Genomic DNA, 26,624 nt, shown 5'->3' on the forward strand with positions numbered 1-26,624 from the left:
TAGAGCAAATCCCAAAGGCCTTTTTAAAAACTACTGACAGCTCGGTGGGGGCAGAAGTGGGGGAGGGGGCTAGCAGCCCCCGGCCACAAAGTCGAAGTCCCGGAAGGCCGCCTGCTCTGTGGCCGTGAGGGGCCGAGCGTCGCGGGGTGGGCTCAGCGTGGGGGCCTCCCCTGTGAATTCCTCGTCGAAGTTGCTGACATCAGTGCGGCCGGCCAGCGTGGGTACGAAAGGCGGCGGCAGGCGCCGGGCCAGCAGGGCATCCCAGCCCAGTGTCTGCAGGGCAGAGAGGGGACAGGTCAGCAGGGGAGGCTCAGGGCAGAGCGCAGGAGGGGTTTGCTCCTTGCACCCTGTCTGGCCTTGGATCTGTGGGGATCAACACAGGGAGTCACAAAATAGAGGGGGGTAAAGTGTCGGGCCTGGGGGCTCAGGAAGGATCACCATATGAGTGGGGGGAGGGGCCTAGGCTCATACACAGGGCAGTGCTCCCCCCACCCAGGCCAGCCTGGAGTGGATGTGGGTGTAGGAGGGCCAGTGAGGGTAAGGGAGGGGGAAGGAAAAGCAGGCAGGTGTCAAGGGGAGGTGACAGTGTTGGAGGTGAAGCCACTAGGTCTTGGGTTGGGGGGGGATGACTGGGTCCTGGGAGTGGGGGACTTCACCCTGAAGAAAGGCTGTTTTTTCACATCCTCTGCATCCCTCTCGCTGGATCCCAGCCTCCGCTCTGGATTCCTCCGCAGCAGCTGGGGGGTGGGAGTTCTGTGTCAGTGTTCCCCTTCCTCGTCCCAGAGCCACTCCCCTGGCCCACCCTAAGCTGGGGGGGGGTCCTCACCCTGCGCATGATGCCGATGGCTTCAGCTGACAGGAAGCGGGGGTAGCGAACCTCATCGTTGACGATGCTGTCAAATACCTCCTCCTCGTCGTCCCCTGGGAATGGGGACTGGGGACAGGAAGAGCCAGGGTGAATTAGGCCCCTCTGGCCACACCACACCCAGCTCCACCCTGGCCTCCCGTTGCACTTTTACAAGGCTCACTTAGGAGGGTAAGTACCCCAATTTACAGATACAGAAACCGAGGCTGGGGAGGCAAAGCCACGTGTCCTCAATCAGACAGCACATAGTGGAGGCCAGTTCTGACCCCGCTCCCCCCCACCGGGCATATACAGGTTACCAGGGACAGGCAGGGCGGAGCGGCCTGGGGCCTCACCTCACCAACCAGCATCTCATACAGCAGCACGCCCAGCCCCCACCAGTCCACCGCCCGAGTGTACGATGTGTCTGTCAGCACCTCAGGTGCCAGGAACTCCGGGGTCCCGCAGAAAGTGCTGGTCCGGTCCCCATAGCCCATCCCTGGGGGCAGCAGGGCCACGTGAGGTTATGGGGGAGGTCACAGCTCCAGCCCAGCCCAGCATGGGGTGGTCCAGACAGCCAGCCCTATCCCAGGACCAGGGTAGGGGATAACCCAGGTAGGGCTGGGGACTCCATTCCCTCCCCTCTCTGTCTAAACCCCAGAGGCCGGCCCCTCAGATCCCAGTCCTGCCCCTCATCACCCTCCTTGCAGAGGCCAAAGTCTGCAATCTTGACATAGCCCTCGGTGTCCAGGAGCAAATTGTCCAACTTCAGGTCCCTGGGTGGGGGGGGTGGATAGGAGGATGTAAAGAGGGATGAGTGGGGATCTGGGTCCTGCCTGAAGCCTCAGTGCCCCCCAGTGGGCAGAGCATGCATGCACGGGTATATGCGCGCGCGGGCACGTGCACACACACACGCGCACACGCGCGCGCACGCACACACACACACCTGTAGACAATCTCGTGTTCATGGAGAAACTGCAGCCCCAGCACCACACAGGCCGAATAAAAGCTGCAGAGAGAGGCTGGTGTGAGGGAGCTGGGCTTCCAGGAAAGGCAGAGGGTCACATAAGGCTCCCACATCCTCAAAAGCCCCCCATTACCCCATAACTCCAGGAGCTGGGGGGAGGCAGGGCCTGTGGGTGGAGGTGTGGGGCGGGGGCCTAGGCTCACACAGCACGGGGCTCCGAGAACACGTCACTGTGGATGTGCAGCATCAGGTCCCCGCCGGCCGAGTACTCCATCACGAAGCACACGTGCTCTGGTGTCTGGAAACAGCCGAACAGGTTCACCAGAAAGGGGTGTCCCGCGCCGGTCACGGCCGCCAAGATCCGCTTCTCACACATCAGGCTGGGCAGGATGGGGGTGGGGCAGGGGTCAGAGACCACAGCAGCTCCCTACCACCAACTGGCCCACTCCCTAGAGTCCTCAATCAATCATCAGATGTTTGTCAAGGGCCTTGCGTGGCTGTGCACACTTGGGCAAGTTGCTTAATGCTTCTGAACGTGCTAACCAGGCACCCAGAATCCATCCATTGTCCTAGTAACCGTCCTAGTAACTTCCCTTTGGGAAACCACCAGGGGGACCGTTACTTCCCTTTGGAGCACCCCATCTCCCTGGCCAGGAATTGGCTCACAAAACGGCAAGCCAAGCCAATGGGGCTCAATCTCAGGATTTCTGCTGGAATTATTAAGGAAGAAGAGCTAAAGTTTGCAGATGAGCCTTAAACTGCTAGGGTGGGGGGCATCTCTGTCCCTGCGAGGGGACTGCAAGCAAAGCCCACACAGACAAAAGCAGAAGTGAGAGATATCAGCTGAGCACCTGCGTACTGCCATGCCTGAAGGTAGTCCACCCCTGGACTTTTCTGATGCACAGCAATAAATTCCTGTATTTGCTTAAGCCTAAATTGGGTTCCTGGTTAATAAAAGGATGTCAAGAAGATTGGGGACAATCTCAGGTATCTACAGGGGGCAAGGCACTGTGCAGAATGCTCTGGAGTCATCCTCTCATTCATTCCACCCGGCAACCCTGCAAGAAAGGCATTATTACTCCCCTTTTGTAGAAGGGGAGCCTGAGGTTCAGAAGGGTGAAATGACCTCCCTAAGGTTTCTAAGCACATCTGTAGCAGAGGTAGGATCTGAACTCAGGGTCCTGACCCCAAAGCAGAGGCAGTACAATGGCACCATTAATAGCACAGGCTTCAGAACTCGAGTCCCTAAGTTCAGATCCCGGACCTGCTGCTTACTGGCTATGTGACCTTGGGCAACTTGCTCAACCTCTCTGTGCCATCAGCAGAATGGAGACAATAACAGTACTTACCTCTTAGAGCTGTTGTGAGGAATTCGTTACTGAATGTAAAGCACACGGTGGGTGCTTTCTAGGAGTCGTTATTATTTTAAGTATTGGGTTGGCCAAAAAGTTCGTTCGGGTTTCTCTGCATTACAGAAAAACCCGAATGAACTTTTTGGCCAACCCTATACTAGCTTAATAAGTACAAGTGACTGTTATGAATCACTCTCACAGCAGCTCCAAGGAGGGGACTGCTCTGTCTCCCATTTCCCAGAAGACCAAAGTTCTCAGAGGGCCTGAGCAGGGTCCCCACCTCTCCACCTCGTCTCGGGCCACAATGTCCCCTTTCTTCAAAGCCTTGATGGCAAACAGCTCCCCGCTGGGCCGGAATTCGGAGAGCAGCACCTGGAACCACAGTGGGCAGGGGTGGCCTTAGTGGCCAGTCCAAGGACCTGGAGGTCTGGACCCCCCAGACCCCCAACTCCTTGCCCCCCCGCCTCACCTTCCCAAAGTGACCCCGGCCCAGCACCGCCAGGAACTGGAAATCCTCGAGGGTCAGGGGTGACTTCCTCAGAGGGCTGTGGAAAGAGGAGGCTGGTGGGGAAGGGACAGTGGGCAGGGGTGGTGGGTGGTGGCCAGGGGAGGGGTGTCACCTGCACAGGGCGGGGCCTGGGGTCTCCTGGGTCTCTGAAGGCAGCTCAGGAGTGGTGGTAGTTTCCTGGATCAGAGAAGTCTGTGGCAGACAGAGGAGGTCAGAGTACAGTAAATAACCCATAACCACAACAGCCACCAAGGCTCCCGTCACCAATTTGACCTCACCTCTCCTCCCCCTCCCCTCCTCACTCAACCCCCCTTCAGCCACACTGTTCCATTCACTGTGCCCTGAACACACCAGGCATGTTTCCACCCCAGGACCTTTGTGTGGGGCTGTTCTCTCCACCAGGAACTCTCTTTTCCCAGCACCTGCACTGTTCCTCCCTCACCTGCTTCAGGCCTTTATTCAAATGTCACCTTTGAAGGTGGCCAGCTGACCGCCATATTAAATAACTAACAGAAGCTCCAACACTCCCTGTCCCCTTTCTCTGCTTTATTTTTCTTCCCAGCACATTCTATGCTGTATTTTATCATTTATCTACTTATCCCCTTTATTGGTATTAGTCCCATGGAGTGACCTAATTCTTTACATCATATGCATATATAACTTTGAGAAGAATCAAAATTAATAATTTAAGTGGGAAAAATTTACCTACTGGTTCATCATTTTCCACTATAGAGACAGTTCTAAAGATTCAATCAGTGCGAACAGGTGTACAATAGGAACAGTCCTCTCCTGCCCCAGCTGCCCTCCCCAGAGCCAGCTGCTGTTAATGATTTCGTGGGTACCTTTCTAGATGTATTTTAATACCATTCAAGCATTTTGGTGCACGTGTGTGAATGTCCATCATAGATGTCCAGGAGTGGAACTTCTAGGTCAAGATAATGCCCATTTTTTAACTCAGCCAGCTGTGCCCTCCGAAGGAGATGTAGTGATTCACGTGCTGTTTTCCTGCATCCTCCCCGGCATTCAATGTTATTCAACTTTTGCATTTTTTTTTTTTTTTGCCAAACTCATCTAATTTAATGAGGCATCTCGTTTTAATTTAATGCCATGAAGCATATATTATTGTTTCCACTTTTTTAGAAAATGAGGTATAAAATGCACTCAGTGAGGTGGGCAATGTAAAGAGCTCTTACATACGTATCTACCCAGATGCCCGTCGCCTAGACCAAGGGTTGGTAAACTCCATGTTTTGTACAGTCTGTAAGCTAAGAATGATTTTTACGTTTTTAAAGGGTTGGGGGAAAAAAATCAAAAGAAGAATAATAGTTCATGATCCACGAAAGTGACAGACATTCAGTAAGGCTTCCTGGCGCAGAGCAACACCCCTTCCTGTCTGCCTGTATCAGGTGTGGCTGCTTTCTACGAGAGCAGTATTGACTAGTCATCACTGTGACCCTCGGGCCCACAAAGCTGAAAATACTGACTATATGGCCCTTTCCAGAAAAAGTGTGCTGACCTCCGACCTAGATCAAGTTGCAGAACATTTTTATCATCTTTGCCAGGCTCTCTTATGTCCCCCCCTCCTATCAATAAACCCCCATCCAGAGAAAACCACTAACTGGACGTCTGTCATCGACATGAGTTTTAAATGTGATCGTTTTACAGGGCAGTGTACTAAACACAGAGAGGTGAAGGTGCTTGGCGTGAGTCACACAGCTAGGGGGCAGCAGAGCAGGGACGGGACCCAGGTGGCCTGGCTCCCAAGCTCATGTTTTTATCCGGGATAGAGAACAGGACCCCGGTTCTGGCAGAGGTGTGCTGTGTGACCAGGGAAGTTCCTGGCGATCTCTGGGCCTTGAGCTGCAGTGGAGGTCCCCTAACACTGCCCAGGCCAAGGGGGAAGCTCACCGGACTTGATGGGCTGGAAGGAGGACCCAGAGAGCTCTTCTGGGGTAAGCTGTCCAAGTCAACCCCGAGGTTCAGCTTCTCCACAGATACGTCGCTGCAGCAAAGGGAAGAGGGTGCATCTAAGACCTAGCAACCCGGGCAGCAACCAGAGGCAGCCGGAACCCCGGGGCCCTCCCTCCTTACCCTGTGGACCGAGCCTCGGGTCCTGGAGAAGCCCCGGGGCTGAAGGTGCCTGTGGCAGTGGCATTGGGGATAAGCCTGCGAAGCAGCCGCACCCAGGTGGCGACGTCGATGTTCATCTGTCTAGCGCGCTGAAATGCCTTCCCTGGGGAGACGGGGGCAGGTGTCACCCTCTGTGACACTCCCGGGACCCCTGGTCTCTCCCCTGCCCCAGCCCATCCCCTCACCTTGCTGCTTGGAGAAGATCTTCTTCTGCCGTCGGAGCCGCGGTATCCTCTCAATGACAGGGTTGCGGAAGGTGACCTGAGGGAGAGGCTAGCGTGAGGACCCTCGCCCACCTCCAGGCAGCTTGGTGGGGAAGCCCTCAGGATCATAGGTGTGCACGCCCGTATGTTTCGGGGGTTCTGATCGCTGTGGCATCACATCCAACCAGAGTACTGTGCATCGTATTAAGGGGTCACAAAGCCAATCCATCCTTCGACAGGACCACCTCCTGAAGTGCCATCTTGGAAAGGCAAGAAGTAGGCAAGCAGGCCCTCCTCCAGGGGTGGGGAGCGGGTCTGATCCAATGAGATGTACATACAACTCCAGCAAACAGGCCCTACACTTCACCTAGTGTCCCGATTCCCCAAGTGCGGTCCCAGGCCAGCAGCAGCAGCACCTGGGAACCTGCTGGAAATGCAGATTCTCAGCACCGCCACCCCAACCTGGACCCACTGAATCAGAAACCCCGGCGGTGGAGCCCAGGAGTCTGTGTTTCAACAAGCCCTCCAGGTGATGCTGGCGCCCACCCATGTGGGGAAACCACTGGTCTAGTTGAATTCTCCCGATTCCAACGCATCTTCTAGAAGGTGCTGAAGTCATAGAACTGTGTGACTTTATGGGTGTCCAATCTGCTCACCTCTAGCCACATGTGGCTATTTCAATTAAGTGAAATGAAAACGTCAGTTCCCCAGTCACACTAGCCACACTTCAACTGGCTAGCGGCTACTGTATTGGATGACACAGATATAGAACATTTCTACCTACAACAGAACTCAACTATTGTAAGCTCACTGACAACAGAACTGCAGAAAGTTCTACAGGCTGGTGCTTTGGGGAGAACAAAATAGAATGTTATAAGTAAACCTTGAAGGCAAGGACTGCCTCAGAACTTATCCCCCGGGCCACCCACCTCTATTGTCCACTTGGGTTTTGGACAGTCTTCCTAATAGAAGAATAATTCCGTGGCCCTACCATCTGAAGTCTGCCCTTCTCTGCTCCTTTCCTTCAGGAGTCCTGGATTATGAGATCACATAAGAATTTCCACCTGGATAGTAAAATAGCCTTGAATATTTTAAGAATTTTTCTAGATACTTTTTCAAGAAAAAACTACGTGTTAGGAATTAGTGAAAATTTACTAATGTTTTTTAATTTTGAAAGCACTTTTTAGTGAAAACTTAGAGTAATATATATTTGGTCTCCGGCCACCAAGGAAAAGCTTCTTTCAGGTTAATCTTTAAACTCACTTGAACCCAATGACTCACTTGATATTTATCCCACTCCCGAAAACACAATTAATTATACAGCTGTTTTTTATACTGTGCATTGTGAACTCTGTCTCTCTTTCACATTTCTGACCTCTTTCACATGGTCTGATCTTCTTGCAAAGAGAAGTGGTATTTAAAAATCTAAGCAAGTAGCAAAAAAAAACACAAATTTCCTCCTGGGTTTAAGGACATGGGGAGACACACACATACACACACACACGTATATATATATACAAAAAACAGGACACATGTATATGTTAGGGGCAAATTTAAAGAATTTTTGAGGATAATTCTGGTTAAATGAGGGCGCCAGTGACTTTCTCTGTGCCTCATTTCCTCCTCTATCAGATGTGACTAATAATGGTCCTGTTTGCGTTGGGTTATTGTGAGGATTAACAAGTCAGTGCCAGCACAGCACTTTGAACAGGGCCCGGCCATACTACTGGGGGTCAGCTAGGAATGTTATTTATTTATTTATTATTATTTTTTTATAATTTTGCTTGTGGCCTTTTTTCAAGTTTATTTATTTATTTATCTATTTTTGCTGTGTTGGGTCTTCGTTTCTGTGCGAGGGCTTTCTCTAGTTGCGGCAAGTGGGGGCCACTCTTCATGGCGGTGCGCGGGCCTCTCACTATCGCAGCCTCTCTTGTTGCAGAGCACAGGCTCCAGACGCGCAGGCTCAGTAGTTGTGGCTCACGGGACCAGCTGCTCCGCGGCATGTGGGATCTTCCCAGACCACGGCTCGAACCCGCGTCCCCTGCGTTGGCAGGCAGATTCTCAACCACTGCGCCACCAGGGAAGCCCAGGAATGTTATTTAGACTATGGGCTCTTAATCAGGGGACCCTGGCCATGTCTGGAGACATTTTTGGTTGCCACAACGTGGAGCGGGGGGTTGCTACTGGCATCCTGCGGGTGGAGGCAAGGCATGCTGCTCAGCGCCCTACACTGCGCAGGACGGCCCCTGCAACCAAGAATGATCCAGCCCAAATGTCCACAGTGCCCAGGGTGGGCTACCCTGATTTGGACCCTAACCCTGACATCACTGCAGAAGGAATCTCTCTGCTCAGCCGTGGCTCTGGCAGCAATCTCCGTGATATGTTGCTAGGTTTTGCTTTTCTTTCCTAGCTTGACAAAACTTTGGGTTTTTTTTTTTTTCTTTTTTTAATATCTTGTTTCAGAACAAAACCACTCCCAGCTTAAGTCATGCATTGATGTGACTAATTATATGTACTTTTCTATCGAGATTCAGAGACCAATGGAAAACACATCTTCCCCCTTCCAGAAAACCGAGAGGAGGAGATGCCAAAGCATTTTCTCAGGGTCGGGGTCAGGCTGTACCTCGGCCACCAGGCAGCCCTGAGGTTCCATGTCCAGCTGCACTTCATGCCTCTCGTTGTCCAAGAAGTCCTCCAACTTCAGGAATTTGAGGGCACACAGGCCCCGCTGGTCCCGCCAGAACACAGCCAACTCCAGCTCCCGTGCCTCAAGGGAGAGAAAGAGGGCCGTCATTTGGGGTGCCCGAGGCCTCAAACTCCTCCTCCTCCAAGCCCTGTCATCCCCTAACCAAACTCACCCTCTCCAGCTCCAGGGTGAAGCTCTGCTCCCAGGCGTTGGGACCACACGGCTTCCAGGACGTCTGCCCCACCACTGTGTTATCCAGCTTGAGCACCGTGCTCACCTCACCTGGAACAGGGGGTGGGGTAGGTTGTCAGGAGATGCTGGCAGGGGGAGGGTAATCTCTTGTATCTTATTGAAGAAATCTTCTCCTCCCCCCATAATATTCTGCTGTGCTATGTGACAAAGCTTTACAGTTCTGCCTTTCACATTAAGGCCTTTAATCCATCTCCACTTGATTTTTGCGCGTGGTGTGAGGCGGGCACCCAAATTCACTTTTATGCTGTATACAAGTTCCAGCAATATATTCCTAAGTATTCACCCTAGAAAAATGCAAGCAAGTATGCATCGGGAGATGCATAAATATAATGCTTATATAACAGCCCTAAATTAGAAACATCTCACTGTCCATGAATTAATATATAAATTGTAATATAGTCTTATTAGCTAAACCATGAAATGGCTGATATTCAACTATTTTTTACCTAAAAAAAGACAGCAATTTGACATGCCTCAGTCTAAGACAATTAAACAGGGGTAAAATGAATGAACTATAGTTTCATGCAACGATAGGGATAAGTCTCCCAAACAATGTTGAATAAAAGAAGCCATTACCATGAAATACATTCTGTATGATTCCACGTATATGAAGTTCAAACATAGGCAAATTAAACTACATTGTTTTCAGACGGTACATGGGTGCTAAAACTACAAAGCAAAACAAGGAAATGATAACCATGAGAGTCAGGAGAGTAGCTACCTCTAGGACAGAGGAAGGGGCTGGAACTGAGGATGGGGCATGAGGGGGCTCAGAGAATTCTACTTCTTGACCTGGGTGGTGGTAACACAGATGGTTACTCTATTGTTATTCTTCTTTTATTCATACTTTTAAACATGTATGTATTAGTTTTTTTTCACATTGTGGTAAAATTCACGTAACATAAAATTTACCATCATAACCATTTTTAAGGGTACAGCTCAGTGGTATCAAGTACGTCCACACTGTTGTGCAACCATCACCACCATCCATCTCCAGAACTCTTTTCATCTTCCCAGACTGAAACTGTCCCCACTAAACAATTAACTCTCCGTTCCCCTCCACCCTCAACCGTTATCTCTATGAATCTGACCACTCTAGATCATATAAGTGGAATCATATACTACTTGTCTTTTTATAACTGGCTTATTTCACGTAGCGTAATGTCCTCAAGTTCATCCACGGTGCAGTATGTTTCAGAATGTCCTTCCTTTTTTTTAATATAAATTTATTTATTTTATTTTATTTATTTATTGTTTTTGGCTGCGTTGGGTCTTCGTTGCTGTGTGCGGGCTTTCTCTAGTTGTGGCGAGCGGGGGCTACTCTTTGTTGTGGTGCACGGGCTTCTCATTGCGGTGGCTTCTCTTGCTGCAGAGCGTGGGCTCTAGGCATGCGGGCTTCGGTAGTTGTGGCTCGCGGGCTCTAGAGTGCAGGCTCAGTAGTTGTGGCACACAGGCTTAGGTGCTCCGCGGCATGTGGGATCTTCCCGGACCAGGGCTTGAACCCGTGTCCCCTGCATTGGCAGGCGGATTCCCAACCACTGCGCCACCAGGGAAGCCCTGTCCCTCCTTTCTAAGGCAGAAAAATATTCCATTGCATGGATGGACCACATTTTGTTTACCCATCCATCTGTCAACAGACGCTGGGTTGCTTCTACCTTTGACCATTGTGAATAATGCTGCTATGAACATGGGTATACCAATATCTCTTCGAGACCCTGCTTTCAACTCTTTTGTGTATTTACTCAGAAGCGGGATTGCTGGATCATATTGTAATTCCATGTTTAATTATCTGAGGATAATTATTATACTGTTTTCCACAGTGGCTGCACCATTTTACATTTCCACCAACAGTGCAGAAGAGTTCCAATTTCTCATATCCTCCTTAACAGCTGTTGTTTGTTTTGTTTTGTTTTGCAGTATCCATCCTAATGGGTGTGATGTACTAGTTTTTAAGAATGTTACAAATGTGGGAAATCCAGGACCCCCCCACCCCACCTCATCTCTCCAGACACTCAATGCCCACTCACTGGTATTCTCGGATTCCGCTTTGAGACTGCTCCGGCCACTGAGGCTTCCACTTCGGCTGTAAAGGCCCCGGGCTGGGCGGCTCAGGAAGGGGGTGCGGCTCTCAGGGGTCCCAGGCACCCCCACTGAAGGTGAGGGGTTCCAAGGGATGGTCTCTGGAAGGTCTCTGCAGCCCACTACACGCACCTCCAGGGTCCCTGAGAGAGGGGCAGGCTCATGACGGGGGCGGGGGGGTGGTCACATCTGGGGCAGGACGAGGGGAAGGGCCTGCGGGTAAAGTGGGCATGTGCAGAAGTGGCCAGCATGCAAGTGGGAGGTGGTGAGGGACTATCAGGGTGAGGCAGGGGGTCTGATGCAGGGATGGCTGTGTCCGGAAGTGAGAAACATGGGACAAGGGGACGGGTGGGTCAATCTGGAGAGGGGCTCTGGATGCTGGGGTTTAGTGACAGAAGAGAGGTTCAGGGTGTAGGCTGAAGGTCCAGGCGGTGGTGAGCCAGGTAGGACTAGGAGTCCGGGCTTAGATTCGGCAGGCTGATCTGAGGTCTGACACTGGGGCTGGGGGCTATGGTAGGGCTGGTCTGGGGAGGTAGTGGCTGAGGGATCTAAGGAGGGAGGGGCTGGCTAGCCTGGGGGTGGGGGGACAGAGGTTCAGGGTTGAGGGTTCTGAGAGCAAGGGACTGTGAGACTGGGCTGGGGGACTCCGGCTGGAGAAAAACGGCAGGGCCATTCGGGGAGGGGTGGCGAAAGTGAGGATGGGGATGGGGGCAAGAGTCCCTCAGAGGGCAAGGCGGGTGGGAAGTCCAGGGCGCATGCGGCTGTCTGGCATGGGAAATGAGGCCCAGGTCTAGAGGGTTGGGGTGAATGGAGAAGGGAGGGAACAGTGGGATGGGAGTCCAGGGTTGGGGAGAGTGGAGATCCCGGTTGGGGGTCTCGGGGCTGGGGGACTCGGAGGGGTCAGGAGCCCAGAGCTGCGGGAGGTAGGGTCCGGATTGGGGGTGGACGTCGGGACCCACCTGTGAGCGGCGCGGGCTTGCACAGGGTGCTATAATGCATGGCGGGGAAGGGCCCGGCCAGGCGGGCACTGAAGGCTGAGGACGAGGCCGCAGCAAGCTCCTCGCGCAGCAGCCGCCCCTTCGGGTGGTCAGCGGGCAACTCCCCGAGCCGCCGCTCCAGCGCCTCCCGAAGCAACCCCAGCTTCTGGTTGGACTCGGTCAGCTTCTCCTGTGCCTGCGGTGGGAGGAGCCTGGCCGGGCTGGGGGCGGGATCCGGCACGCCCCTCCCCAAGTGCAGACCCAGGCCCCTCCCCCCGACTGGCTAAGTCCTACCTGGAGCTCCTCCCTGGAAGCCCAAGCCCTCAGCCATTTGGGTCCTACCCCTGGGCTCCCTGAAAATGAGGTCCCACCCCTCGCTGAAGCCCCACCCCTCTGGGTCGACACCGCGTCCCTCACCTCGCTGACGGCCTTGCGGTCTGGGGCTTTGGCAGAGCTGAGCAGGCGCAGCACGTTCTTGGCGCCCTCAGCCACCGCGTGCTCGACTCGGAAGTGGTGCCGCAGCTCCTCGATGCGCAGCTCCACGGCCCCCAGGTCCGGACTCCCTGTGGGTGTGGGACACGAGGCAGTGAGGCTAGCCTGGGCCCAGGTCCAACCAGCCCGGTCCCAGACACGCAGCCATCTGCAGGAACAAGCACTGGCCCCAGACAGATGGCCATCAATATGCATCACTTTCTCCCAAGGTGGGGGGTCACGGTGACACAGTCACACTGTCACCCACAGGCAGACGGCCACACTTCCACCCAGATGCTGTCCCTCTTTTATCCAGACACTCTCACACCCACATGGACGTCCCAGGGATGCAGTTAAGCTGTCACCTGGGGACAGTCATAGATACAGGCACACCATTAACAAAGTCTTAGGGACAGATACATTGTCAGGGTCCCACTTCATCCCCAGGGACTGTCGCAGGGATACCATGGCAACTGGATAGGATATAGTCACACAGACACAGGGACACTTAAAAAAAATAGTAACTTTTATTCATTGCTAATGGGAATACAAGTGGCTTTCCAATGGAGGCAGTTTGGCCATTTCTATCAGAATCACAAATGTATTTACCCTTTGATTCAGCAATCCCAGTTCAGGGACTTTATCCCATAAAAAACACCTCTGCAGGGACTTCCCTGGTGGCGCAGTGGTTAAGAATCCACCTGCCGATGCAGGAGACACGGGCTCGAGCCCTGGTCCGGGAAGATCCCACATGCCGCGGAGCAACTAAGCCCGTGCGCCACAACTACTGAGCCTGCACTCTAGAGCCCACGTGCCAAAACTACTGAAGCCCGCGTGCCTAGAGCCCGTGCTCCACAAAAAGAGAAGCCACCGCAATGAGAAGCCCGCGCACCGCAATGGAGAGTAGCCCCCGCTCGCCGCAACTAGAGAGAGCCCGTGCGCAGCAACAAAGACCCAATGCAGCCAAAAATAAATAAATAAATAAATTTATTAAAAAAAAAAAAAACACCACTACACGGTTATTCACAACCTTCCTTCTAAGAGCAAAAGATTGGAAATAACCTCATCTCCTCCAGCAGGGGTCTGGATAAATGCACAGTGACCACCCACCCCATGAAATACAATGTAGTTGGGAGAACAGTAACAGTGTCACACAGACATCGTCACACTGTCACTCACAGGGTGACAGTGGCATTATCACTTTGTCACCAGTGTAGGCACTGGAACACACACACCCACACACTGAGGAACACTCTCACAAAGACGCCATCACACTGCCACATAGGGACATTGTCACAGTGGTGAGGCTATTACATAGATATCTGCCTTGTCAACCCCCCGCAAAGGGACACAGTCACAGGGGCAGAGGGAAATGGTCTCAAAACATAAATACCCTTATAGGACACAGTCACAGAGTGGCAAAACTCCCAGGGCTCTAACTCCAGCCCAGGGAGAATCACAGGAACAGAATCGCACTGCCACATGGGTAAGGCATAGGGACAGGTAAAGAAATGCCGTCATACTGTCACATAGGCAGGGCAGCATCACTGACACCCACAGACACAGAGACCCACTGGCACAGGGACAGGCACAAGGATACACTGCCACTCAGGTGCAGGAAACTTGTCACTCAGAGACACAAGGTCACGGTCACCCTTATCCAAGGATGTAGATTCCAAGGACGTTCTCGCTGTCCTGCACAACGACCTAACTCAGACTTGGGCACTCAGACAGTCACAGTCACCCACAGCTGTGTGGCACCCACTGGGACTGCTGTCACATGTGCCCAGTCATCAAGGCTTTTACACTTATGGGGACAAAATCAGGCTGTCACCAAAAGTTACAATGTCACCCGAAAGCACAGGGACGTGATCATACCATCACACACTGTCACTGAGAAGCCCACGTAGGCATTCAGAGTACAGATGAATAACCACACAGTCACGCCGACACCTCCCCGCTCCAAAGACACATGCACTGTCACCCGAGTTCCAAGCCCTATTGCTATGGACTACATGTGTGTGTCCCTGCAAAATTCATACGTTGAAACCCTACCGCCAATATGATGGTATTAGTTGGTGGGGCCGCTGGGAGGTGAGTAGGTCATAAGGGCAGAGCCCTCATGCATGGGATCAGTGTCCTTATAAAAGGGACCCCAGAGAGCTCCCTTGCCCCTTCTACCAGTGAGGACGCAGTAAGAAAGCAGCTGTCTATGAACCTGGAAGAGGGCTCTCACCAGACGCTGGATCCGCTGGCGCCTAGATCTTGGACTTCCCAGCCCCCAGAACGGTGAGAAATAAATGTCTGTTGCTTACATGCCCCCACCCCCAGTCTGTGGTATTGTGGTACAGCAGCCCAAATGCACTAACACCCACCAACAGCTGACGCTTACCTCTCATGGTGACACAGAAACTACCATAGTTACAGGGCATGCATACAACCTCTGGTCCCCACGGTCAGCATCACGTCAACACTGACACACGTCAGTAGCACAGATAATCTTCTCTGCACACAATACATCAAGACCCTGTCACAAATTCAGGCTAACAATGGGGTTGAGACACCCCCAGGCATTCATACACTGAGACACACAAGGAAACACACACACGCCGTGGACACCCACAGTTCTACAGCACAGGGGCCAACGAGGCAATCACCTAATCCAGGGGTCTGCACATTATTTCCGTAAAGAGTCAAAGGGTAAATATTTTTGGCTTTGCAGACCACACAGGCTCTGTTGCCACTACTTGGCCCTGCTGTCGCAGTGCAAAAGCAGCCTTAAGTGATAGTAAATGAATGGGCACGGCTGGGTGCCAATAAAATTTTATTTGCAAAAAAAAAAAAAAGAAGGCAGTAGCAGATTTGGTCCAAGAACTGTGGTTTGCCAATACATGATAACATGCAAATCTGAAACAGGACAAAATGGGAAACTGAGGCCTGGCAAGGGTCCAGGAATGGGTTCCAGTCACATGGTGAGTCACAGCACCCACCTCCCTGCCTCAGAAAGGGACCCCTCGTGGGGCTGGGAGCTGAACTCTCCAAGGTGGAATGCAGGTGAGGCTTTTTCAGGGCAAGGGACTCACCTTGGGCCTCGTCTGGGGCCGCCTGGCTCTCCAGCTGGCAGGCCTGCAGCGCCCGGCGGAGTTGCATGCGGATGATGTCAATCTTGGTCTTACTGTCCTGCAGCATCTGCTGGGCCGTCAGCAGCAGCTTCCGGTCCTGGAGGCAGACATGGGCCATGAGGGAAAGGCTGGGCAGATGAGGGTCTGACCACCAGGCCTGCTGTCCACATAGTGCAGGCCCTGGGTGACCCTGTGACAGAGCATTCACGTGTGGGTGTGATAACATGTGCCTCCGTGTGTTCCTGGGTGTTCATGGGAGATGTAGCCCATGGCATTTGAATCCTGGCTCTGCCGCCTAACAGCTGTGTGACTTCGGGCAAGCCACTCAACTACTCTGGGCCTGTTTGCTCATCTGCAGGAAGGGGAGTACTAATAGCACCAACCAACACTGGGCTGAGGATTAAAGGAGCTAATCCGCGTGTGGGGCTCAGAGCCGTGCCTTGCACCAGCAGGCACTGTATTTGTGTCAGCTGTGAGAATGGCGTACGTGTGTAAGCGTTCCCCGTGGTGGGTGCAGCCTTGACTGTAGCCACATGGGTGAGCCCAAGGGTGACTGGACGTGAGACAGTTGCAGTAAGCGGAGTCCCGATGTTTGTGTGTGCAGGTCAAGGCACAGTGATGACTGGGCATAGCCAAGGACCCCGTGGTGTGTACAAGCGCCGGACACTGGTTGTGGATTTTTCCATCTACTTGGTGCTGTGTTTCAAAACCAGGCACTGCTAACCTGTGGTGAAAGAAGCCTGTGTATTGACTGAAGGGGGCAGGAGGGAACCCTTTCCGGGTGACAGGAAGTGTTCTGTATTTCAATGTGGGTGATGTGTGCCCAGATAAAAATTCATCGGTCTGTACACTTAACGTTTTCTGCACTTTACGTCCATTTGTTACACATCAATAAAAGGTAAAAAAAAAAAAAAAAAACTTCTGCATGGTTCGTGCCCTCCCACATAATATTCGCGTTTGTGTGCGCACACAGGCACGGATGCTCTCCGGGTCTCTAGCTATAGGTCTGGCTGTGCTGTGGGTGTATCTCTGGGTGTTGGTGCAAACCTGTGACTGTGTACTCAGTGTTGGCACAACTGGGGGAGCACCTGTGCGACAACTCTGGTCTCCGAGTGTGAATTTAATGATGTGTGTGTCTGTGTGCCTAGGTGTTCTGTTGGCCTGTGCCGTGTGTCCGGGCGTTATACGATGGTGTGTGTCCGGGCGTTATACGATGGTGTGTGTCCGGGCGTTATACGATGGTGTGTGTCCGGGCGTTATACGATGGTGTGTGTCCGGGCGTTATACGATGGTGTGTGTCCGGGCGTTATACGATGGTGTGTGTCCGGGCGTTATACAATGGTGTGTGTCCGGGCGTTATACGATGGTGTGTGTCTCTCTGTATCTAGAGGTGGCTGTGGTGATTATCCTCCACGTGTTTATGAGCCTTGTTACTGATGTGACTCTAGATCTTATGACGGTGTTATGTGTGTCTGTGTGTCTCTAGGTGTTGTCATGACCATGGCTGTGTCTCTAGATGTTAGGATGATGGTATGTGTGCACCTAGGTGTTGATCTGTGTGTACAGGTGTCAGAGAGAGACCACCAGCAGTGAGAGGCTGCGTGTTGCCCTGACCGTCTCTGGGGGTAACTGAGTATGGGGGGGGCAGTCTCTGCCATGTGTCTGTCTGACATCACCCACAGTTACCCTGTTTCCCATATGCCCCCATGAGCTGCCCGCACCCCAGTCCTGCTGCAAAGCCACCCATCAGCCCCTCTGTCCCCAACCCAGAGGACCCCAGACTCCCAGGGGAGATGTAGGTGCCACCCTGCCCCCCCCAAGACTGTGATGCGCTTGAGGGTGTACGTGCACACGGGGGATGTGCACTCGCGCTGCCCCCACCTTAGTGCTGCCGTTGCTGTACGTCTGGATCATGTTTTCCGCGCCCTGCTTCACCTTCAGCTCGATGGCCAGCTGCTTCTCCAGGCCGGCCACGCGGCTCAGGTTGGTGGCAGAGCAGGCTGGGCCGCCCGCACCGGGGGACTGGGGGGCATCTGGAGGGGGTGGATGGGGCAGAGTCACCACGGCCCTCACCTCCATCTGCCCAGGTGGTTTTGCCCCAGCTGAGAGGATCCACCCCGGGGGCCAGGGGGAGGAAGAGCTGGGGACCAGGGTCCAGAGGGCCCAACCACCCCAGCCCTCGTAGGGAAACCCCTTCAGGACTGGGGCAGGACCAGCATGAATGAGCACAGGCAAGTGTCCAGGTGTGCGTTGAGTCCTTGGTGTTGGTGTGATTGTATCTACCTTCATACGGAAGTCCCCAACTACTTACACAGCTGTGTGGGCATCCGTGGGTGTGGCAGTGGTTAAGTCTGTGACCCACAGGGTGTTGGCATAACTGAGCGAGTGTGTGTCTCCCCAGGTGCTGGTGTAACTGTGAGATTCGAGGTGTTAGAATGACTGTGTGAGATTCTGGGTGCTGGGGGTGACTCTAGGCATATGCTTCCGGCTGTTGGCACAACCGTGCTTTCTGATCTCCTGGCACTGGTACAACTGTGTCCATGTGCCTGGGTGCTGGTACAGCTGGACGTGCGTGTCTCTGGATGCTGGCACGGCTCTGTGAGTCTCTAGCGAGTGGTGTGACCGTCCAGGTCACCCTGGGTGCAGCTGTGACCGGATGAAGTTTTGGGTGTCGGCTGAACTGTTATCTCTGAGTGTTGACATGACAATGTTGGTCTCTAGCTGTTGACACACCTAAGTGGTATATGGGTGTTGGGCTAAGTGGTGTTGAGTCTTCAGGCCTTGTCTGATCGTGTGTATAGGTCTCAGGCTGTTGATAGGTCGGTGGACATCTGTAGGGGTTGGGCAGCTCTGTGTGATTGTGAATCTCTGGGGGTTGGTGTGAGCATGTGCGAGTCTCTGGGTATTGTCTGTGTGTCGGCGTGACTGTGTGTGCATTTCTCTGGGTGCTGGGTGCCAGTATGGAAGTCTGTGGGTATTCATATGATAGTGCACATGGCCTTGGAGTTGTCTGGGTGCTGGTGTGACCGTGTGTGAATGTCTCTGGCTACTGATGTGATGTGTGTTACATCTTTGTCTTCAGTGGCAAGATGAAAAAGTTCTGCAGATCCCTTGCACGATAACGTGAATCTACTCAACACCACTGAACTGTACACTTAAAAATGACGAATTTTGTTATGTGTTTTTTGATCACAATTGAAAATTTTTTTAATCAATCAAAATTAAAGATATTTTAGAAAGAGTCTTTGGGTGTTGTCCGGGTGGTGGTGTGACTCTGTGCGTCTGGATATTCGTGTGACCCTGTGTAAGCCCTTTGGTGTTGTCCAGGTGTGGGTGTGACTGTGTGTACCTTCCTCTGGGTGTTGCTTTTGGCCTTTGGTCTGCCTGTGTTTTGAGGCTCGGTGCTGTTGTGACCGAGTGTGTCTCCCTGGAGGTCAGAGGCGATGGGCTGGCCTCGCTCTAGGACACGGCGGGTGAGCCCTGGGCAGTGGAACGCCCTGCTGCCCCGCATCCCCGGGGAAGCCTGGCTTACCGTGCACGCCAGCCGCGGGGTCGGGCAGCACCACGTGGGCGTGCAGCTCCTGCAGCTGCTGGTGCAGCAGGTCGAGTCTGCGCGAGGAGCCGCGCAGCACCAGCTCCACGGGGCCGAGGTTGCGGCCCAGGTCGGTGGTGGCCCGCCGCAGGTTCTCGGCGCCCTCCTTCAGCTTCAGCTCCTTGCGGATCTCCCGCCGCAGCCGCTCCCGTTCCAGCTCCAGCTGCTGCTGCACCCCGGGGGCTGCCAGGTCGGCACCCGCCAGGCCCAGCTGCTCCAGCAGGGACCAGCTGCGCGGCTCGCTCTGCGGAGGACGGAGCAGGGTCAGCGGGGCCAGGAGGACTACGGGGTGCAGACCGTGCTCAGCCGACCTGGCCGGGCCCCCCCCCCCGACTGTAACTCCTGACACAGCGCCTGCTCCATATCCTCTGATGGGCACCCCACCCCCGGCCGCCGCCAAAAGTGGGAGGTGAGGCAAGGCCCTGTCCCTGCTTTCAGACATCCGCAAACTGCGAAGTCCCGAGGGCAGGGGCTTCTTCCTTCCCTGTCCCCTCAGATGAGGGGACCACCAATACAGTTCAATCTCCCTTCATCTGTCCTTACGCAGTGGGATTCTTCAGGTCAGATCCCATCACCCCACCACTGTGCCCCCAAGCTAGGGGGTCCCCAAGGACAGGCCCTTTCTCCCTTCCATTGTCCTCCCAAATTAGGGAGTCCCAAGAACACGCCTTGTCTCCCTTCTGCTGCCCCCCCAAATGACAAGGTCCTGAGGGCAGGCCCCTTTCTCCCCTCTGCTGCCCCCCTAAACTAGGAGGTCCCAAGGGTAGGCCCCATCTCCACTCCCCTATCCCCCAAGTTATGAGGTCCTGAGGGCGGTTTCATCTTCCCTCCGCTGCTCCCCAAACAAGGAAGTATCAAGGGCAGGCCTCTGATGCCCCCCAAACCATACGGTTGGGGTCCCAGGCCCCTTCTCTTCACCGCTGTGCCCTCAGACTAGGAGGTACTGAGGGCAGGCCTCACCTTCCCTCTGCTATACCCCTAAACGAGGAGGACACGGGGCGAGGCCTCATCTATCCCCTGCTGTACCCCCAAAACTAGATCCCGGGGACAAGCCCCATGTCCCCTCCTTTCATCCTCTACAACCGGCACCCTAAACAGCAGAGCCCTCTCCCTTTCCTCCTCTATCTCCCCAGCCTGGAAGCCCAAAGGGCCCCAGTTTCATCTCTCAAACAGAAAACTCCAAGTCCCACACCTCGTCTCCTCCCTTCAGTCCAAAACCGAGAGGTACCGGGGGCAGGGCCCCTGGCCTGTGCCACTTGGGGTCCTCCCCTGCTGGCCCCCCACAAGGACCCCAGCCCGCACCTCCAGCTCCCGGTCCAAAGGGGGATTGGCCTCCGCCATCCTGGGTCCCGGCTGAGGGCCCCGCCCTCTTCCTGAACCTCAGCCTTGCCAGGGCCTCTCGCCTGCTACTTCCTCTTTCCTGCTAGCTCCCGGCAACCCCTGCAAAAGGCCAGCTCTGAGCCTCTGGGGCATGTAGAGGGCCTTCCTCTCAGCCCCCACTCCAGGCCTGAGCCGGCTTCTCTGGAGGCACCCCAGGGATGGCCCCTGCCCCCTGTCCCGAGAGGATGCCCAAGGTGTACACAGCGTGCACACATTCACAGGCCCACTAGTGTGGACATGAAGAGCAGCCTCTCCCGTGTATACAGGCTCCAGGGGCTGCCTTGGGTATGCACACACTCTCATACACCTATAGGCATGGGCACGCATCGCAGGCTAGCAAGTGTGTGCACCCCCGCTGCGTCTACCCCTGTGCACACTTACACGCAAACACCCATGAGTGCTTATATGGGTGGCCCAGCCCCCTTCCTGCAGATGCAGCCTGTCCCAGCTTCCGGCTTCTTCTCAGCTCGGTCTCTCGCTGCTGCTGACCACAGCCTGGAGGCCTAAGGGGCCTGGCCAGCCCAGCGGCACCTCCTTGAGGCCCACATTGTGAGGAGGCAGCGCTGGAGGGTTGGGGTGAGAGTGTCTCCATTAAAGCTCAAGTATGATAGCAGTTACTACAGGCTGCACCCAGGTCAACTAATGCAACTCCAGAAGGTGCTATTATCACCCCATTTTCTTTCTTCTTTTTTTGGCCATGCCGCATGGCACGCCAGATCTTAGTTCCCTGACCAGGGATCAAACCCGTGCCCCCTGCAGTGGAAGCACAGAGTCTTAACCACTGGACTGCGAGGGAAGTCCCTCTTATCACCCTATTTTCAAGATGAGGAAACTGAGGCCTGGAGCGGTGGCGTAACTTGCCCAAAGTCCTACAGCCAGCAGAAGGCAGACTAGGATTTCAAACAGGAATGCCCAGAATCTGAGCTAGGTGTCAGTGCGGCATGAAGAGCCCCACATACATTATCTGCCGCCGCCATGAAAACCCATTTCAGAGATGAAGAAAGTCATGGTTGTCAACCAGGAGTCAACCTCAAGGGCAGCTGCCCCCAGGGAGGATTTACTTCAGGCCGAAAGCGTCACTCCCATGATCCTACTGACCCCTCACATTTATCCTGAGCAACTGCCATAATTCTCCCCCACTTTACAGGTGAGGAAACTGAGGCTCAGAGAGGTGGCAGCAGCAGTTCTCCGTGGGGGAGGGGATCGCCTCCACTACCACCCCACTTCTGGGGGCACGTGGCAATATCCAGAGTCATTTTTGGTTGGTTGTCACAACTGGGGGTGCTACTGGCATCTACTGGGTTGAGTCCATGGATGCTGTTCAACGTTCTACAGTACACAGGACAGCCTCCATCTCAAAGAATGATTCAGCCCCAAATGTCAATAGTGCTGAGGCTTAGAAACCCTGGATTAAAGGACACAGATGCACATGCTGAGCTGCTGACCGTGACCCAGGAAGGATTTCACAGCAGCCCCACATGCAAGGTGCTGGCCTGGTCTACGTCTTTCCCCACCACGAAAACCCTCCAGCTACATTTTTTTGACAGCAGAACCAAGGCTCAGAAAGGGAAAGGCACTGGGCCTAGGACACACCGTTAGGAAGTGACAGCTCTGGAATTTAAACCCAGGCTCACCTAATACCACCTGCTACCAACCAGGCCCCACCTGCCACCCAGCCCCACACTATCCCCAGCAGGCAGAGCAGGGGTACAGCCAGGAAGGAGCAGGGCCGGGTCAAATGAGGGAAGTCCAGGCAGAGAGGAGAGGCAGGCTCCCTCAGCCCCACCTCCTCCAGCCGCTGAGGCCTGAGAATATGCAGAGCAGGGAGGGAGGGAGGCCCGCCCTCCTGGGTTCTCCTCTCTTGGGTGACTCACTCCTACCTAGGGCAGGGGTCACCTGAGGGCCAGCATGATGAACCCATGAATCAGGAGCCTGGCCTGGCCTTGGAGAATCCCTGCTCCCCCAACTCCCACCATGAAGCAGGAGACCCCAAGTCCAGCGGGTCCATCTTCCAGAATTCCCCTCTTCCCAGAGTGGCCAGGGACCTAGACCCCATGTCCGGAGATTTCAATGCTTTGGGCGTTTCCGGAATCTGGACAGGACATCCGTTTTCTGGACACAGAACAGACAGGCACACACTGGGACAGACAGAGGGACAGGTTAGCAGACCCAAGCAGCCACGAGAAAGGAATGACCAGGACAGGGGAAGAGAGCAGGAAGGAGATGGGAAAGGGGACCAGGGCACAGGTCCAGCCTCGTTCCAGGAATCACAGCCTCCGTCCAGGTCATGTTTGCTACACGCCAAGCGCATGCATGCGCCAGGGGATTCCTACACAGCCCTCCCAGGGCTGAGGTGTAGACGCAGAGACCCCAGCCCTCCCCAGCCCCCAAGGTCTGACCTTGTGTGATCGGCAACACCAGATACGCCCAGCTCCTCGGCAAGGCTGGCAGGCCATCAGCAGGACTGGGGTGGGGGATGGGGGTCATGGGACAGACACAAAGGGGATGTGGGGGCAGGTGCAGAAGGAGACGAGAACCCAGTTACACAGCAACCACAGGACGACGGAGGGACGATGAGGCGCTAATGGGGGCACCAGAGGTACAGGACATGTCTCAGATTTGGGTCACTGAACGAAAGAAGTTTCAGAAGTCACCCTGGCCCTGCTTGCCACAAATAGGGAAGGTGAGTCCAGGGCTGTGATGTCCACAAGGTGGCACAGGAAGAACCTGGCTGGGCGGCAGGTTGGTGTCAGTCAGCTGTGTGTGTGTCTGTGTGTGTGTGTGTGTGTGTGTGTGTGTATGTTGTGGGGTGACCCAGCCCATGCCCAGGTGGGATTCCAGGTATAAGAGAATCCCCAGTCTGTTGACATGGACACTCCCCACCTGGGAGAAGGTTCCACCTGGCAGCCGGGTGGCTGTGTGGGTCTCCCGTCCCCGACCTAATGAGGTGACTCTGGCACTTCCGGCAACAGGTGACAATGTGGGTGGCGTCGGGACCATCATAAAGCTCAGTCCGGAGGTGGGGGCGGCTGGAGCTTTGTTGTGCGGGGGAGAGGAACGGGCCGGGCGGCCTCCTCCCTTCCCGGGGCACCGCGCCAGGCACCTGCTCAGGTGGAGCTGCACCTGCCCGGAACCGAATGCTGGGAGGGAGAACGAGTGGCAGGGGCGACAGGCACCGGGATGCACAGCCAGCCACAGACACCTGAATTCTAGCCTCCGCCGCGCCCCCTCTAATTCTCGGGGAAGGGCGGAGCTTGAGGGTGCTGCAGGACCTCCCCGCTCCCCCCCGTGCGTACCTCCACCTGCCGAGAAGGGGACTGTGCTGGCTCCACGGTGCCGGCCCCGGGAGGGGGCGCCCAGTGCTCGGGGGACCCGCCCTGGCCGCCCCGATCCCGGGGGCTCCGGCAGCGCGCGGGCGGGGGTCCCCGGCGCCGGCTGGCCGTCAGGGGGCTGAGGACGCAGGTGCGCCTACCTGCAAAGCATCGCTGGCCATGTCCACGCGCCGTCCGCCAGGGGTCCCCGCGCGGAGAGAGGGGCGGTGAGAGGAGCGTGCGTACGCCCCGCGCGGGGCGGGGAGGGGGCGGGCGCGGCGCGACCCCCCTGCCCCGGGCGCACGGCCCGCCCCGGGCGCACGGCCCTCTCCGGCCTGCTCGGCTCTAGCCCCGCCTGGCCTGGCCGCCGTGTCCGCGCGCCGCGCCCTCCGGCCCCAGCTGCCGCCTGGCTCGGTCACGTGACCGCCTAGGTCGGCGCCCGGGGAGGGGGCGGGGCCGAGGGGGCGCGGCTCCCGGCGGCCCCCGGGGCTGCGGGGTCCTGCCTGCCGGACGCCCCCCTCCCCGGCCGAAAGCGCCTTGTCCTCTTCCCTGGCCCTTTCCTCTTTCTGAATCCTCCCTCTGCCCACGGGTGCCCCATTTGAGCGCGCAGGAACCCGAAGAAAAGAGTGAGCCACGTTAAAGCGGGGAGCTGTGGAGGCCTTTGGGCCTCCCGGGACCTCTCAAAAAACAAATCCAATTCATCCCCGCCTGTGTTTGCAAGTTCAGGCCTCTTGGAACGGTCCGTCATTCTAGGGCACCGGAGCTTCCCCATAGGCTGGAGACAAGCTCTGAGCAGACTTGTGTTCAAATCCCAGCGCTCCATGCCTTGGGGGAGGCCCCAAACCCTAAAAGCCCCTCATCTGTAAAACGGGAAGGATCTACCTACCCACCCCTTAGGTGTTGGCAAAATTAAATGAGACAGTACATGCCAAGTGCTGTGAACACAACGCTCAATAAAGGTTAGTTGCTGTGATTTTTAGTGTTTTTGCCGTTGTTATGAAAAGGGATTTGAACCCTAAATCCGTCACGGACTCGCTGCGGGCCCTGTGGCCGCTGAGCCCTCAGTTTTCCCTGCTGTAAAATGGGGGCCCGCCTCTTCTTCGGGGCTGCTGCATGCAGGTGGCGCTCCACAATGCAGACTCCTACCCTATCAGAGGCAGAAGGTGGAGACCTTTGAGGAGCTTCTCAGGGTCTCCGGAGGCTCTGGAGCATGCAGCCGGGCTCGTGGCCGGCCCCGCACTCCCTTTCAAATCCGGTGACTGAGCCAAGCCGCGGTCCCTGGGGCGCGGGGCGGGGAGCGCTCCCTGGCGGCACCGCCTCATTGGTGCCCTCCTGGGACCCGCCAGAGCGTGGAGGGCTGCGGGTACCTTGGTTACCCGCAGCTGTGAGTGGTTTGCACCGTCCCAGAGACCGGGGCGGGATGTTTTCTTTCTCCCTTTTTCCTTTGGGCGACTCTTTGGGGCTGGGTGGTGGTGGTGGTGGTTAACAGAGAAAGAGAGAGAAGGAGGAGGAGGAGAAATTATACCAATCCAGAATCCACCCACTTCTCACCCTTCCACTCTCTCCACCGGGTCCAGTCTTCATCATCGTTCGCCTGGACCAGTGCAGGCGCCTCCTCCCAGATCTTTCGGCTCTTCCCTCGACCTCATAGTCTCTTTTCCCCACAACACCCCAAGGACTCCTAGGAACACCTGAGTCAGGTCATGTCCCTCCTCTGCCTAGATCCCTCTTTGGCTCCCACTTTCCTCAGAGTAAAAGCCAAAGTCTTACCCGCAGCCCACAAGACCCTGCATGATCTGCCCCCTTCACCTTCCCTCTCTCCTCTTCTCCCACCTCTTTCCCTTGCTCACTCCCTCCAGCTACACCTGCTTCCTGGCAGTTCCTCGAATATTCATCCATTGAATTAAAGAAACCTTTGAGCTAGTTCTTTTGCTCTTGATTTAAATATGAGGAAACTGAGGCTCAGAGAGAAGCCCCTCATCCCAATTATAAAGTCAGGATGTTTATAATCCTTGCCCTGTCTTCCTCTAATTCTCCAGCCCACTCATTTTACAGATGGGGATGAGGGGGCAAAGCAAGGCTGAGAGCCAGCCCAGGAACTGGGTCACCTTATCCAGGGATGGGCCCTCTGCTGCCTGCCGGGTTGCCAGGCTGCCTCCCCGGATGGAGCTGGGGAACCCTGCCAAATTCTCTCTCCAAGCTTCCGGCATTCATTTACTCGGTGAATATTTATCGGCACCCACTGGGGACTTTGGTAGCACTGGAAACAGAGTCGCACTCTGGGCTTGAAACAGGGAGACCAAGGACTTATTGTATAATCTCAGCCAAATATGATAACTGCACCAGCACCTCCCTGTAGCTCCTCTGGCCTCTCTCCAATCCTCTCTGGGGCCTTGGAAACCCTAAATCACACCCACCCCACCCCCACCTCTGCCTGCTGGAAAACCTGTTTCTGGCTCTCTGGAGCTCTTAGGAAAAACACCACTCCTCACCTGGCCTACAGGGTGGTCCTGTCAGGCCTCTGCCCACCTGTCCAGCCGCATCCCCCTCCATTCTCCTCATCCCCATCTAGCAAAACTGGCCTTCTCTCTGTTCCTCAAATATTCTCACCTTATTTCCAACCACAGGGCCTTTGCACTGGCTGTTCCCTGGTCTGTAATGCCCTTCCCTCACATCTCCCCAAGGCTGGCCTCTTCTGATCATTTAGGTCTCTGTTTAAATGTCACCTCCTCTGGGAGACCTTCCCAGAG

At 55.1% G+C, this 26,624-nt stretch overlaps 1 protein-coding gene across 2 annotated transcripts; it reads right to left on the minus strand.

Moving 5' to 3' along the window:
- PKN1 (protein kinase N1) lies at nucleotides 1–24,276 on the minus strand. Of its 2 annotated transcripts, none has more exons than XM_082456700.1 (22): nucleotides 24,036–24,276; nucleotides 19,124–19,427; nucleotides 17,473–17,624; nucleotides 15,553–15,688; nucleotides 12,416–12,561; nucleotides 11,981–12,194; nucleotides 10,970–11,164; nucleotides 8,863–8,972; nucleotides 8,628–8,771; nucleotides 5,987–6,062; nucleotides 5,763–5,904; nucleotides 5,580–5,673; nucleotides 3,784–3,863; nucleotides 3,633–3,708; nucleotides 3,444–3,535; nucleotides 2,015–2,191; nucleotides 1,791–1,853; nucleotides 1,544–1,620; nucleotides 1,201–1,343; nucleotides 827–934; nucleotides 657–737; nucleotides 1–273 (listed from the first exon to the last, which is right to left on the minus strand). In XM_082456700.1, the coding sequence occupies exons 1-22, from the start codon at nucleotides 24,054–24,056 to the stop codon at nucleotides 70–72; spliced, it is 2,835 nt and encodes a 944-aa protein (XP_082312826.1). In that variant the 5' UTR covers nucleotides 24,057–24,276; the 3' UTR covers nucleotides 1–69. The 2 variants fall into 2 exon arrangements, with proteins under 2 accessions (XP_082312826.1, XP_082312825.1); XM_082456699.1 differs by lacking the exon at nucleotides 24,036–24,276 and adding an exon at nucleotides 20,486–20,586.
- Nucleotides 24,277–26,624: the final 2,348 nt, after the last annotated feature.

Source organism: Balaenoptera physalus, assembly GCF_965194825.1.
Source record: "Balaenoptera physalus genome assembly, chromosome: 3".
Classification (NCBI taxonomy): domain Eukaryota; kingdom Metazoa; phylum Chordata; class Mammalia; order Artiodactyla; family Balaenopteridae; genus Balaenoptera; species Balaenoptera physalus.

What these genes read in the sequence shown, in the direction of transcription:
- PKN1 (XM_082456699.1), bottom strand. Translation starts at nt 20,524, where the DNA reads ATGGCGGAGGCCAATCCCCCTTTGGACCGGGAGCTGGAG. An exon ending in TCACCCTGGAGCTGGAGAGG is followed by an intron (nt 8,772 to 8,862) that starts GTGAGTTTGGTT and finishes CTCTCCCTTGAG; the next exon opens with GCACGGGAGCTGGAGTTGGC. An exon ending in GCCCGAGACGAGGTGGAGAG is followed by an intron (nt 2,192 to 3,443) that starts GTGGGGACCCTG and finishes CATCCTGCCCAG; the next exon opens with CCTGATGTGTGAGAAGCGGA.